This window comes from Podarcis raffonei, chromosome 7, assembly GCF_027172205.1.
Source record: "Podarcis raffonei isolate rPodRaf1 chromosome 7, rPodRaf1.pri, whole genome shotgun sequence".
Taxonomy (NCBI): domain Eukaryota; kingdom Metazoa; phylum Chordata; class Lepidosauria; order Squamata; family Lacertidae; genus Podarcis; species Podarcis raffonei.
The window spans coordinates 26,644,482-26,660,708 of record NC_070608.1 but is presented as its reverse complement, the minus strand read 5'-3'; the positions used below and the strand labels follow the sequence as shown (position 1 = coordinate 26,660,708).

The following is a 16,227-nucleotide window of genomic DNA, read 5'->3' as shown; positions in this document are numbered from 1 at the left end:
CTCTGCAAACCTGGAAGTAAGTGTTCCAGTTTGTGAACATTTTTTGGAAGCTGAACGTCCGATGTGGCTTCCACTTGAGTGCAGGAAGCTCCTGCAGCCCATATGAAGCTGCATCTTGGTTTTCAAATGGTTTCAGGAGTTGAATGGACTCCCGGAACGGATTAAGTTCAAGAACCAAGGTACCACTGTACAGGCTTATATGCCTAATTCAAGTAAGCAGAAGGAGCTGAAGCTGCATTTCAGTACAACTTCCCCTTCCACTGGTGATTTTTTAAAAAAGGGAGCAACAACAACAAAAATAGAAGGACTGAGAGAAAGCAGGATTGGGGAGAGAGACATTCTAAGGAGAACTGCATTGTAAAAAAATATATGAACTCTTTTAAGTTTGGAGAAGACTCTTGAGAGTCCCATGGACTGCAAGAAGATCAAACCTCTCCATTCTGAAGGAAATCAGCCCTGAGTGCTCACTGGAAGGACAGATTGTGAAGCTGAGGCTCCAATACTTTGGCCACCTCATGAGAAGAGAAGACTCCCTGGAAAAGACCCTGATGTTGGGAAAGATGGAGGGCACAAGGAGAAGGGGACGACAGAGGATGAGATGGTTGGACAGTGTTCTCAAAGCTACCAGCATGAGTTTGACCAAACTGCGGGAGGCAGTGGAAGGCAGGAGTGCCTGGTGTGCTCTGGTCCATGGGGTCATGAAAAGTCGGACACAACTAAACGACTAAACAACAACAACAAGTTTCCATTTAATGCAGATACAGTACCTAAAGGGACGGGATCTGGATTCACTGGACTCTGCTGCCTGGAGTGATTGCTACCACTGCCTTTTTTTAAATCCTCTGCATCGCTGTACCGCCGTATCCAGTAATTAAGTTCCTCCCGGTCAGCTTCCTGACATCGCCGTAGCACAGTGAGAGATCGCCTTGTTTTTTCCACCATGTCCATGATGCAGTTTAAAAGCTGGAAGTCGGAAAGGGAAAGGTGTCAGGAAAGGAAATGATAGGGCTTCACACCACACACATTCCATGAGTGGGGATTTGAACCTGGGACTTGGACTTGACACGACACCATACTTGTTTTTACTGTCTAATCATATTTTATGTTTATTCAGTCACAGTGCTGAGAACTCATTCCTTGTTCAAATAACTAACAGGTTTTGAAGGAACAGTTCTGGAGGGCACCCAATATACAATTCCTTGGGGGACAGACAAATATCCTGCTCTAATTTCATGTTGCACTGCTGGCATGGGAGCTGCCATGGTGGAACTTCTTCCCATGCCACTGTGTGATGAAAGAAGCCCAGAGCCATCTGGGAGCCATCCATTCTGCGAATCTTTTGCATGCTGCAATTGCCCTAGTTTTCACTGTTGGTGCTGGTCCAGGGAGCAGCCTCACAATGGGCTCCACTAAAGGAGCCGAGTACTTCTTATGTTACGTCAACAGTGTGGGAAGAAGCAATGTAAACATGGGAACAAGGCCATAACAGAGACAACTTCCATATTATTCTTAAGTTAAGCAGAAATGCCTAGGTAAGTAGCATAGCGAACTTAAAAACCAATACAACAACAATAATTTACACAATACGTTCCCCGTTTGTGGAACGTTCTCCCCAGGGAAAACATTCATCTTCATCTTTTAGGTGCCAAGCAAAAACATTCCTCTCCTCCCAGGCCTTGACCAAGCTTACTTAGTGAATTAAAATCTGAGAAGATCTTTCAACTGGCCCTTTCCAAGTCATAAACTTTGTCTGTGTACTCATTACTTCATGTATATGACAAACTGAACTGCCTAACCTTTGGTTACCTACAGGAGGAAATAGATGGCATACAAAAGAAATCCTCCAAGCCACAAGCGTATATGGATCAAGGTACAAGTTTCTCTTGTGCTGTTTGGGGAGCCCTGAATAATTTAAATAGTACTCATTTCATAATGCTTATTACTTTGAGACTGCAATCTACTTATACATCTATTGAGACACAAAAATGCACAGGTATTTCTTACATGGTCGAGGTGTTTCCATTCTTCTGCCCATTCTCTGTCTGTTAGCCTATGATCAATCATTTCTTCTTGACGTGTGCCATGCAACCCTGCCAAAAACAAGCAACCCCCCCATGAAATATTAATAACATGCAAGAGTCAACTAGCAATAATTTAATTTTCCACCTATACCCATAAATTACAGGCATTCACAACAATGCCTGGTTATGAGGCACAACTATTACGCAACACACCGATCAGATACACTAGCATCAAGCAAATGAAAGAGGCACAGAATAAGATCACAGGGCCTGAGTTATAATAAGACCTTCTAGGTCCCCAACAGCAGTTCTGGAGAAGTAGATAGTCAATGAAAAAAAAAGACACAAAAAAATACAGACTTGCCCCATTGATCCTCAGTGTTATGAGATCAATAAGGAGGAGAGAACATTGCTAGACAGTGATAAGTGGAACACAAGCAGGCATATCACATTCCGGTCCAATCAATAAACAGAAATAGGGATGGGGGCAAAGAGAATTTATTTATTTATTCATTTATTTAAAACACATTCAGACTGCTCCCTCATGCTCAAAGCAGCTGACATCATATAATAAAAGGTATCCAATGAAAGGAAACTATCTCCCCCCCCCCCAATTGGGTGAAACATACAAAGCCCTCTGTGATACATCCACAGAATCAACTGTGCAAAAACAGCAGATAAAGGCAAGGATCTCCTTGCGTAACAGGCCAAGCATTCCAAAGTTTAGGGGCCATGGTGCTAAAGACCCTGCTGATGGCTGTCATCAATCTAATCTACTGCAGTGACAACCCACAGAGAAGGGCTTGATTGTCCAATCACGACTGGCACACTGGCTAATATAGGGAGGGGCAGTCTCTCAGATTGGTGGGTCCCTTGCTATGCGCCAGAAAACTGGCTTTGAATGTGGCTCTGGCTATAGTGCCATTTTGCCACAGTGTATGGGACACTGTGCATCAGATCCGGATCCTAAGGAGTGCAAGTTTTGTTCTGCTCACCAAGATGCCTCACCCCACCCCAACAGCTCCCTACACCCTATTCAGGATAGTCTCCTTGCCCACCAGAAAGACTTTTTGAGGGGAATGGGAGATGGAAGGGACAGGAAAGTCCCCTTGCAAGAGCGTCCTTCCACTAACGGGTGGCACTGTGGTGTAAACCACTGAGCCTTGGGCTTGCCGATCAGAAGGTCGGCGGTTCGAATCCCCGCGACGGGGTGAGCTCCCATTGCTCAGTCCCAGCTCCTGCCAACCTAGCAGTTCGAAAGCACTTCCAAGTGCAAGTAGATAAATAGGTACCATTCTGGCAGGAAGGTAAATGGTGTTTCTGTGTGCTGCTCTGGTTTCGCCAGAAGCGGCTTAGTCATGCTGGCCACATGACCCAGAAAAACTGCGGGCAAACGTTGGCTCCCTTGGCCAGTAAAGCGAGATGAGCACCACAATCCCAGAGTCGTTCGCGACTGGACTTAACTGTCAGGGGTTCTTTACCTTTACCTTTAAGGTAGTCTTACTGCTGCAGTGTTTAAAACTGAAATAAAGGGTCTATATCTGCTGGCCTCTGTTCCACCTGAAGGAGTTATTTCAGGAAAGGACATAGCTCAATGATGGAGCACATTCAATCTCTGGCATCTAGAGGTAGAGCTAGGGAAAAACCTTGTCTGAAATTCGAGAGAGGTGCTGCCAGTCAATAATAAACTAGGTGGATAAATGGTCCAACTCAGGGTAAGATTGCTTCATATGCTTATTTCACCACTATCCAGTTTCTAGACCTGAGATAAATCCTCCAGCACTGATTGTGACTTGGTCTCTTTCTAGAACACGGTGGCATTCAACATAAGATCTGCTCCAAAAAATAAAATAAAAACCCAGCTGAAACAATGATTCTATAACTAAAACAATGGCATTAAATGGAAGTGAGCGGCAAGAGGGCAACTGAACTTTCAATAGTTTATGGAAGTCAATACAGTCTTAGGGCACAAACTCCTGGGAATTCCATTGCAAATTGATGTGGAATTAAATGGAAGACACAAAAAAGGCACATATATTGTTTTGTCTAACTTCCTTTTATTTCAGCGGGCCCTGAAAGATGCATCTACTGGGGGGGGGGACCGGGGACCCATAAGAATAAAATAAACATTTCTATGACTTTCAGAACCCGCATTTTCTTTTAATCAAACCTATTTTTATTTATTAAACATTTGTGATTTCTGGACATCCCTGAAACAGGAATGCAGAAAAGGCAGAGCAGGTCTAAACTGCAACATTCCTACTTTCTAACTCTGCAGAGAATAGGGCAATTTACCGGAGGGATTCTCTCCCCTACCCATCTTCAGACATGCACTGCGATCTAGTCAAGGACAGTATTATACATTTCTCTACTCATAAAAGAGCAACTGAAGTTTGATGCCTATGTAGAGCAAACCAAGAGGAAGAGCTTTGCTTACCCATAGGTCTGTTTCTGTCCCTGAGGTCCCTGTGGTTGGGGTGTCTGTATGAGTCCCTGTAGTGGTGGGCGATGGCCATATCATCCAAACGGTAATGCTGAGGTGGAGGCGGAGTGGGGTGAGGCAGACCATTGGGCTGGTAAGACAAACCATTATTTGGACTGTACCGCTGGCCTGGGCTAATAGTGCAGGGCCGCTTGCTTGGATGCTCTGAGTGCAAAGGCTCTCTGTCAAAGCCATTTTCTTTGGTTCTAAAGAAGAAAAAGGGCAACACGTTTTGTGAAAGAGTTACAGTCATACCTCGGGTTACAGATGCTTCAGGTTGCGTTTTTTTTGGGTTACGGACCTGCTGAAACCCAGAAGTACCGGAACGGGTTACTTCCGGGTTTCGGCGGTTGTGCATGCACAGAAGAGCTAAATCGCGCTTTGCTCATGCAATCCCGCACGGATCACGTTCGCAACCTGAGTGTCCACTGTATTTCCTCCCTACAGGGAAGGTGAGTGTAACTTTCATAGCACATACAGTAGATGAAATACATTTATTCATTATGGACATTTATTTCAGACTCCACTAAAACACAGGATTTATTCCAGCTTGTACCCTGCTTTGCTTTAAAGCTGAGCAATAGCCACATTCATAAATTGGTAGAAATCCTTTCTTCATGTCAGCATCTTACAATTTACTAGAGTCACTTTTTTCTTCTATTGCCCAATGCATGGGCGCATAGCCAAGAATATTTGGCTCATTTGTGACTTTGCTTCTTGATAACTTTGTCATGATCTCCTATCGGAGAACGATCATTGCTACTACTTTTTTTTTTACAGTCTTTCTTGGAATTATAGATAAAAATCTCTTTCAGACTTAGAGAGTTATTGACAAGGGTTTAAATCCTCCAAAAACTGTGCCATCAGGAAGAGTACTATCAAGTGCCATAACATTAAAAGTGTTGGTATTTTTAAAAACATTCGTAAGAGTGAAAGATCAGTTCTTTACACGTAAACATATACCAAACCTTAAATGAAAACTGAGAATTCTGTGAATTTTTTTGAATTGCATACTACTGATAAAATGCAGCAATATCTTTTACAGAATTATGAAAGCTCTCAAATAAACAGCAAGCAGACATTTCTAGAGCAAAAACAATTATAATAGCCTAATAATAATAATAATAATAATAATAATAATAATAATAATTTTGCATGGGAAATATCATTAGTTCTCTACTAACTGTAACACATTCCCACATTTGCATTTCAGAGATTTTGCAGATGCATTTTGGAAGCCCCATATATAATGGTTGTTCTTAAACTGTTTGTATAGTAGCAACTACAGTACAGGTGTTGGGGGGGAGGGAAACCCACTGCTGTTGATATGACTACAACTTTTCCTACATGGGTCATGATAGGCGGAAAAAGTAAAAGCACAGGATTGAAAGGAAACCATGTCATAAAATGTTTATACAACAGTACTTTTAAAATGGTCATGCTGCTTTCTGAAATTGGATCCTTTCAAACAAAACGATTGCTGCCATCCTACTGCACATACTGCTATGCTACTTGGAGAACTTTCTGTGCTTTTCCCTCTTCTCATTGTATTAAGTTGCTATTACCCAGGGAGTGGTGGACAATTCTACCTTTGATATGCCTGTCGACACTAGCAGAAATGAAAGCTTTACCTTTGAAAGAAAAGAAATCCCCCACATGCTTTTGTGATAAGAGGATATCATGTACTTAAGATTGTGCATTTGATTGGCCCAACTTAGACTGATGGAACTAGATTGCAATGGACTGAAAAATCTGCATTGCAGATAACAAACTGTTTACAAAACGTAAGGATAATAAGCATTTTTAAAAAATGCTTTATTTATTGTTCTGGCTTACAAGTGGCAGAAGGTACCCAAATCTTAACTTTCATCTCTGCAGATTTTTGTGGAACCTGGAAGCTTTCCCATTTCTGTACAAACCTATAAATAAACTATACAAACCAATAAAAGCAACACTTCAATTAACATACATTGGGTGTATCTGATTTTGTTATACTCAGAGCAAACCCGCAGAAATAATACCACTGACCTGGGTTTCCAGGTGGGCAGCCTTTACCACTTGGCACAGCCATGGCATGGCTCTGGAACCGCATGGCTGGGGCAGTGGGGGAAGAGATGCTTGGTGTCTCCCCTTCCCAGCCATGCTGGGATGCCAGTTGGATCCTGTCCCATGGACCTATCAGGCCACAGGGGGGAGAAGATGAAGATACTCCCACTGTATTTCAGGGGGTGGCCTGCTGTGGGTCGCCCTCTTGGATGATCACTGCAGGATTCACCAAACATCCATCCAGGAGGTGAATGGGCAGGATGAACGGGACCTTCCTATGGTTTATTGGCCACCATATTTAGGCCCAGGGAGGAATTTGCCTACCTCATAGCAACTGCCACAACTCTGGCAGATAAGATATTGCGTTGGATCCTTAATTGAGCAGGTACCCCATTAAAGGTGTCTCGGAGGAGTGACTGTGTCCGGGAGCCCATCGGGAGCCAGTGGGCCAAAACACCTCTCCCAATGCCTGGGCAGGGTTATGGCACCTGGTGCAGGTCAGGGGCAGCTCCCCACTTCAGGGCTTACCTCAATTGGTTTATCAACCAGCAGGTAGGCTGCTTGATATCAGATAATAATAATAATAATAATAATAATAATAATAATAATAATAATTTATTATTTGTACCCCGCCCATCTGGCTGGGTTTCCCCAGCCACTCTGGGCGGCTTCCATAGAAACCAAAAAACACTAAAATATCATACGTTAAAAACTTCCCTGAACAGGACTGCCTTAAGATGTCTTCTGAATGTCAGGTAGTTGTTTATCGTTTTGACATCTGATGGGAGGGCGTTCCACAGGGCGGGCGCCACTACCGAAAAGGCCCTCTGCCTGGTTCCCTGTAGCTTTGCTTCTCGCAATGAGGGAACCGCCAGAAGGCCCTCAGCGCTGGACCTCAGCGTCCGGGCAGAAAGATGGGGGTGGAGACGCTCCTTCAGGTATACTGGGCCGAGGCCGTTTAGGGCTTTAAAGGTTAACACCAACACTTTGAATTGTGCTCGGAAACGTACTGGGAGCCAATGTAGGTCTTTCAAGACTGGTGTTATGTGGTCTCGGCGGCCGCCCCCAGTCACCAGTCTAGCTGCCGCATTCTGGATTAGCTGTAGTTTCTGAGTCACCTTTAAAGGTAGCCCCACGTAGAGCGCATTGCAGTAGTCCAAGCGGGAGATAACTAGAGCATGCACCACTCTGGCGAGACAGTCCGCGGGCAGGTAAGATCTCAGCCTGCGTACCAGGTGGAGTTGGTAGACAGCTGCCCTGGATACAGAATTGACCTGCGCCTCCATGGACAGCTGTGAGTCCAAAATGACCCCCAGGCTACGCACCTGGTCCTTCATACCTAATGCCTTGGCCAAACCAACTAGAATCTGTAATCAATAGAGTTGTGGCCTATTTCAACCCAAATACCAATCTCCTGTGTTTAGTTATACAGTTTGGCCTACAGCGCACCGTGAACATCCTGTATCCACACCAGCAAATGGAGTTATGTAAGTCATGACTAATTTGTCAATTGATTTCTGTAGGTTTTCCCTGACTATGACTTAGACATGGAATGCAACTTCTATCATTTGGAACCAACTTGGCCAAACCATTAAAAAAATTGTAATGTGGAAATGATTTATATGTGACCACTACTGAGACAATATTCTTAACACCTTGTCACGCACGACTTTTGAAAGGAGACCTATAATTAACAGGGATGCTGTGAAAGCTGTTATTTTTCATGCTTGAAGTGAAAATTGCATATTCACACGTGAATAAAAGTCTCAAGCAGGCTGCAGGGTTTGTGAATAAAACAAAAATGTGCAGGATGTTCTGCTGTTAATCTAAAGGTGATCAGCACTGGGTCTGTTGTGCCTTTGCATGGGAAACAACGCACCAGTTAAGCTAGGCTGTGACTTCCATTGCTCTCTTTGATGACCATCAAAAAGTGACTACTGTTCTATTTTTATCTTGTAAGTAATTACAATCACCATAGTTAAGCTCAGTCTGCTAATAAGAAGGAAATTCATGCTGCTCATGCTCAGAGAAGCAAATAATAGTTGTCATGTGCCTGGGACCTAAAACTTGACTGGCAGTCAATCATCTGTCCTCTGTTCTGCTTAACTGGAGGCGTCAGGGATTGAACCTAGACCTTCTGCTTGCAAAACAGGTGTCCTATCACAAAGCACCCACAAGTTGCAGGGCACATTTCTGATTGCCTGAAGCAGAATGCAAGACCAAAGAACATCTTCATTACAGGAACATGAAAAATATGGTGGAGAGGATAGGGACAGCAGCCACTAATCCACATTTGATTTAGGTCTGTAGGAAATGGATGAAATACCCCTCAGAAACAATTAGCTTTCAAATTCAAGTGTAGTGGGTGTTCAGTAGACAGGAGGATGTATGGAGAATATATTTGAACTGCTGTCCATAATTGCCAAGGTGACTGCTGTCCACCTATGGAGCTGGGTAAGGATTATTTAATTTCTCACTAGAAACTGAGCCTGAGTAATGCTACCTTATTCTTGTTGGCAAAATGCAAATAGAACAATAGCTTATTTTACAAGGTAATCAAATGGCGAATGAAGGTGCTTTTAAAATGTGCAACGGTGTGCAATTAACGACACGGGAATATCTTAACATTATGGAAATTGCACATCCACTTTTGTGGATAAGTGTTCTGAGCACACAATGTTCTGGAAGAAAGACAAATGTATGTTGACAATAAGGCAAGTGGGGAAAAAGAATTTGAGAACTGCTGAAAACAACACAACAATAATTGTTCTTATTGCCAAGACCAAAAAAAGGTCAGAAGCAGGAAATTAGTCAGTGAGGCAGTTGGAGCATTACAGGATAAAAGAGTTTCTGCCAAAGGTGTACAGGGAAATTGCAGAGAGGCTGAAAGGATTTTGTGCTTGTCTTTGCTGCAAAAGATGTAGGTAACCTATGCATAGGCTGACTTTTTTGAGGAGATAGTCTGAAGGACTGAGACAAATAGACATGATCTTCTAAGGCTTACTGGCAACTAAAAAGAACAAATTGCCAGGACCAGATAGCATCCACCCAAGAGAACAAATCAAATATGAAACTGCTGCTCTTCTAACAAAAATATGTAACTTGCCTCTAAAATTGGCCTCCATACTAGCAATGGAAAGTAGCCAATGTAACACCTGTTTTTTAAAGGAATCCGGGGAAATTACAGGCCAGTTAGCTTAATGTTAACATCTTTATGGGTAGATTAGAGAAGCACATTATTAAAGATAAATATTATCAACACATTATTAAAGATTCTGTCATATCAAGCATGTAGGAGAACATGTCTAAAGAAGAATCAGCATGGCTTCTGCAAAGGGAAGTCCTGCTTCTCTAAATCTTAGAGCTCTCTGAGAGTGTCAACAGCATGTCGGTCTCACAGACACTTTAGTCTTGGATTTCAGAAAGATTCTTTGTCTCATTCAACTTAGCAGGACTGGTTATTGCAAACAGTAATAGGAATAAATGAACAATTCTCAAAGTGGAGGGAAGAAAGAAGCTGTACTGGAACCTGTAGTTTTAAAGTTTTTTATAAATGATATGGAATTAGGAGTGAACAATGAGGTGGCCAGGTTTGTTGATGGCACCAAATTGATGACACCCAAGCAGACTGTGAAGAACTTAAAAAGAAACACACCACACTGAGTGGATAGCCAATTTATTTACACCCCCCAGAATGGGACTAGGTGGAGCAGCTTTCCAGTACTTGAACTAATTTTGGGACTAATTTTGCACCCAATTGAAATGGAAGATCTTGGGGGAAAGCACAACCAACTGGAAACGGAAGAAAGGAAACTGGATAAACACTGTCGCTGCCCCCTGCCATCTTCCACATTGCTGGTGCAAACCCAGCAGGGCTTTGTTTTTGGTTATTTCTCTGCCTTCAGTTCTCCTTGGGTTAGGCATAAATATATCCACGGCACAATGCTATGCATGTCTCCTGAGAAGTAAGTCTCATTAAGTTCAATTGAACTTACTGACAATTACATAGGTACAAGATTACAGCCTCTGGTTACAAAATTCAGTAAATGAATCCCAAATATCCATAAAGTTGCCTCATCTTTGACATCTTTCCTTTGTTCTTATAAAGCAAGGCAATTTAGCCAATCACACACACATTGTTGCTATTCATTATACTATATCTAGAAAGCTAGGTAATTAATATATACTAGTTAGGGGCTACGGTTATATATGTAGCAATTTCACTATATTCTTTACATATGTATTCTTTACATATAAGTTCCTTGGCACAGGACAGAAGAAGAAGCATTGGATCAAATGTGATGGAATAGTCATTATGCCACTTCCCGAAATAGGGTATAAGTCTGGGAGCGGGGGGAGTCATTTATAGAGTGAGCAGAGCATTTTTCATCTGGCATGCTATGCAGTTATAAAAAAGAAATATATGTACATATATGTGTGTGAGTGTGTTGTCTCCTCAGGTGTCACTTTCTTCTCTCATTCAATGACTGATGGCTCCCAGTATTATTACAGAAACAGATTGATCTTTTTAATGAGCTAGTTTAATAGACTCCAAATTCTCACTGTGGCTGCTCATCCGTATCAGACCATATGCACCAAGAAAACACAGAGCTCTGCTGGCAGGCATCTCCTACAGTAGACCGGGGTATATATAATATTTAAGTTACTGAATTATAGTATGTTATATTAATTGTATTATATGTTTTTCCTGGTTCTCCACAAACCTTTATGGTAAGAGTGGGTACATGCACAAGGCAGAAACAAGGAATATTGAACCTTTTTTCAGCTTTCATTGAACAGGCAGCCCTTCACACCAAGGAAGGGTGAATGGTGGGATTTATTAGCTTTATTTTAACTAATTTCTACCCCACCTGCTCAGTTTTTAAAGTGTGGGGGGGCATTTCTCACTAGGAACTTAAAATCAATAAAAATTATAATGTCTAAATGCAAATATTCCATCTAAATACAATATTGGATAGTAACAATTTCCAAATCCACCAAATCCGCAAAAATTGGCTAAGAAAAAGAACAGCAAGCAGAATTAAGCGTTATCCCTTCAAATTGTTTGTTCTCTTTAATTTATGAGTCGCTGTCCACATGCATCTCAAGGAAATCTACAAACGTATCATAAAAACAACTTGATGGCATTAAACGTCTTTCAGTAGATCAGCAATAGGCCAAGTCTCTGCACTTCAATGGGAGCAGCTTTCTGCAAGAATGTGCCACTATCGAAAAGGTCCTGTTTCCTACACAGTAGCAGGACTTCTTTAAAGATCTTTATACTTGTAAAGGCTCATCTGGGAGAAGTTTCTCTTCAAAATATCCTGGACCCAGAATGAATGGAACAACATGCCATTTAGCTTACACAGAGATGATAGTCATTCGGCAACTTGAATACACTTCTCAGCTTTTCTGCCTAGCTGTAGTTAGGTTTTGCAGGTTTTGAAGCACTACAGAACCTGTAAAACCTGTTTGAGCTGAGACAGTAGGAGGAAGAGATGGATATCAAGTATGTACACTGCAGCATCAGACTTATGCAGCCTGCCATCTTTAAAATACCTCTTCAGCTTGGTGAAAATCATAAACACAGGCTTGGATAGAGTGGTTTGTTTCTGTTAGGGGAAATTCTTCATGGCAGTACTATTTATAGCCTAGTAGAAAAGCACTGTGTGAGAAATCGAGAGTCATTCTGTCTCTGCAAATCCTTGTGCAATGCTATGCACGAGCTCTTTCCAAAATCTCTTTATGGCTCACTAAAGTTCATATTTGGCAGCCTGCAACTTCCTTATTCACCAGGTTTTTCATGCTGCAACAAAACTCTAATTAGGGATGGGGGAGAAATTTGGTTCGGTTGGCATTCACACCTCCCAAAACAAGATGTGAACCAAAATGCAGCTATTTAAAACGTGCACTTCTCTTAATTTTGTGATACAGTTCTCCAACCAAATAGTGTGTATACAAGTACATATATTAGGGGAAAGTGAGCACCTAATAGTGAAAAATATGCAAAATACATTATATTAGGGGAAAATGCTTTCAAAAATATGTATGGTAGGCAAAATTGCACATGAAAAGGTTTATGTTAGGGGGAAAGTGTACTAGAATTTTCATTAGGATATTTTATTTTATTGCAGATTGATGCAGAAACAAGGATATCTCAAATGTAAGTCTGGAAAAATGTGAAACAGGTACCAAAACTGACAGATTTGCCTAACCCTAAACCCCAAAGCACTATAGTGCTGCAATACAAGAAGTGTTCTGATAGCACTTGTGCAAGAGTTCACAAAATGATGATAATACATTTTATCTTTCCAATCTTTGGATCCAAGTCACTGTAGACTTCCAGTGCTGCCACCAATGGTAGATATTAAAAAACAACAACTTCCCAGTACCTGACATTCTCTTCTGGGTTTATTTTATGACACAGCCTCTAACAAGACTAGGACATCTCAAACAACAGGTAACCATTGTGAACAGATATTGGGGGTGGTGGTGGTGGTTGGAATCCATAAGGGATGTTCTAACACCAACATGCATGTTTTTAGAAACTGTAGTGTGTCCAGACATAAGTACAGAGTTAGAAATCAAACTGAAATTTATGTTGCTTGCCTTAGCAAGGATAAACACATCATGGAAAACGCATAACAATGGGAAAAGTTAGGCAGTGACATAGAAATCAGTGAACAATTTTGATGCCATAATTTAAATTTGCCATAAATTATCACAACTCCTTTTGTTCAGTAAGATTGATTGATTGATCGATCTAACTAACTAGATTTATATACTCCTAGATTGTAATGAAACATCAAAGAAGTTAGCTAAGTTTTGTCCTGCAGGGATGCTTTCATATGGTTAACTAATTTGGATTCTCAAATTGCAAGATAGTCTGAAATGTTCAGACTGCAACAGGATTATCTCCCATCCACAAGTCTGTGGCATAAATACTGTGACATCTTGGGCCATGTCATGACCTAATTGACTTTGGATCCAGTTGGGTGAGTATTCTCCCTGCTTCTTTTATTCAAGTATTCAAGTAATCTTGGTGTGCTGTAACATCCGGAGTTGACTATACAGAAGACAATGGCAGTGTAATGTCTAATATTTAAATGGATCATCTATACTGAACTCAGCTTAAAAGGTGAGCATCAACAATTAAATTACTTATGATTGCTGTTGATTAAATAAAAGCAGTTTCCCTTCTAGCTATTCCAGGAGCCTGTGCCAAACATTGCTCAGATATCTGAACTTCATTTCCTTCTCTTTTGATTTATGCTTGTTCAGAAGGAGTCATAGGACAGTGCTTTTAAAAATCATGAGGAGTAAACTGTGGTCGCCAAAAATAAGCCGGAAAGTGGAAACTAACTACTAGTCGTAAGAACAAGGAAAATTGAAAGCATAAGGGAAAACATTGTGGCTTATCCTTAAAATCATCTAGAGCCAAGAAATCAAATGCAATCTTCTATAGATAAAAATAAAATAAAAATACTAGGGCTTGATCCAGTCCACTGAAGGCACAATAGTTTACACAGAATTCTGGTAGGCTCTATTATTACTAGTGTTATTATTTAATTAAATTTATATACCAGCCTTCATCCGAGGATCATAGGGTAGTTTACAATATAAAACCACAAAAATACATGCTGTAGTTACAAACAAAACTATACCTCCCCACACTTTAAAAGGTGACATAGATTGTTTAATTGGTCAAAGGCCTGGAAGAAGAGGGATTGTTTTTCCTGGTGCCTAAAGATACATATATATATATATATATATGTCCATATAGTTAAAGCTATGGTTTTCCCAGTAGTGATGTATGGAAGTGAGAGCTGGACCATAAAGAAGCCTGATTGCCAAAGAATTGATGCTTTTGAACTATGATGCTGGAGGAGACTCTTGAGAGTCCCATGGACTGCAAGAAGATCAAACCTATCCATTCTTAAGGAAATCAGCCCTGAGTGCTCACTGGAAGGACAGATCCTGAAGCTGAGGCTCCAATTCTTTGGCCACCTCACGAGAAGAGAAGACTCCCTGGAAAAGACCCTGATGTTGGGAAAGATGGAGGGCACAAGGAGAAGGGGACGACAGAGGACGAGATGGTTGGACAGTGTTCTCGAAGCTACCAGCATGAGTTTGACCAAACTGCGGGAGGCAGTGGAAGACAGGAGTGCCTGGCGTGCTCTGGTCCATGGGGTCACGAAGAGTCGGACACGACTAAATGACTAAACAACAACAAAAGATATATAAAGAAGGCACCAGGTGAGCCTCCTTGGAGAGAGGATTCCACAAGTTGGGAGCCACAGCAGAAAAGGCCTGCTTTCATGTTGACACCTTCCAGACCCCTAGTAGAGGAGGCACACGAAGAAGGACCTCGGATGATGATCACAGGGTCTGGGTCAACGCATTTGGGGAGAGGCAGTCCTTGAAGTATTGTTTTCCCTTTACTACGTTTACATGCAGGCAGTGCTGGGGCATGTTAGGGGGAGCAACTACCACATCCCTATATAGCATTCCTTTTCAGCTCAGTGAAAATGATATGTGAGCCAGGGAGCCGGAGTGGGATATAGATGGCTGGAAAACAGCTCTTTAAACCAGAATATAAACCATCTCTCCCTCTCCTGGCCTATATTGAATGTTTTCTTAAGAGAAAAACACGAAACAGAGACAGTGACAGACATATCTGGAATCCAAATGATCTGCTAGCCACTTTAAATGTACATGCAACAAACCAAACAATTTGTTGGCTAGTACCCGTGAAGAGAGCTCCATTATAATCCTAATTATTTAGGGGCAAATTGTGCCTTCAGGCTTATCATGAAAAAGCAGAGATCTCCACTGATTACTGATAATGGAACATTCTGTTGCATTCAAGCATAACTTAGTTAATTTATTTTAACTTGATTTTTATCCTGCCCTCTTCCAACTATAAAAACCAACTACATTTCTATCAAAATAAAAAGCCCAGCATTCTGCAATGAACTCTGTCAATAAATTCACCCAGCCTCAGTGCAATGGGATGTCACCAGAGCACTCGCAGATGCGACTAAATACAGAACAGCAGATGCGATTGTATCAAATATGCTACAGGGCATTCAGTTGGACAAAATCTGCAGGTCCAAATGAGTTGTTTTGTGCTCTGTGGCTCAAACACTGGCTTCACCTTGTATTCAAGTTCTTGGGCAAGTTTCATCTTTTTTGAAATGAGTATTTGGTTTGCAGCAGAAAGCAGTGCAGTTGCAGTGATCAAAAGAGTGGCTACTAATACAGAGTGGAAGCCTGGAATCTGGATGATGTCATCAGTCACTAGGGACCAGAAGACTCTGTAGACCAACAGAGGACCTGCCTTAGCGGGATGGCATTTGTACCAACAGCCCTCCTGAGACCATCTGTAGTAATTTCTTCTCCTACCCTGTGGTGCTAAGAGCCAGGAACCTGACCTACTCCATTATTAACTCCAGAGAGCAAAAAACCACTACAATATATATCCTCTTCATAACTGGCATGGTCAAACCTGCCAAACAGAAATGGCTTTGTTGTGCAGAAGAGATTGCTATAGGAGCTAACCGTTGCAGACCCTTCCAGAAGAAGACAGACTTTTGGGTAACGAGTTCAGCTTCCCACTCCCTCCACCCAGGGAGGGAATGTGCTAATTTTGTGACTGTGTGAAAGATGGAACATTTC

At 41.7% G+C, this 16,227-nt stretch overlaps 1 protein-coding gene across 8 annotated transcripts in view; it reads right to left on the bottom strand.

Annotated features, from left to right (window-relative positions):
* RUNX1T1 (RUNX1 partner transcriptional co-repressor 1) overlaps positions 1-16,227 on the bottom strand; it is a 148,131-nt gene that overhangs the window by 27,605 nt on the left and 104,299 nt on the right. For all 8 annotated transcript variants that reach the window (XM_053395673.1, XM_053395671.1, XM_053395668.1 and 5 more), the window contains 3 exons: positions 4,459-4,709; positions 2,005-2,090; positions 768-963 (listed from right to left, as the gene is read on the bottom strand). In XM_053395673.1, coding sequence (XP_053251648.1) covers positions 768-963; positions 2,005-2,090; positions 4,459-4,709 — 533 coding nt within the window. The remainder of the gene's footprint in view (positions 1-767; positions 964-2,004; positions 2,091-4,458; positions 4,710-16,227) is intronic.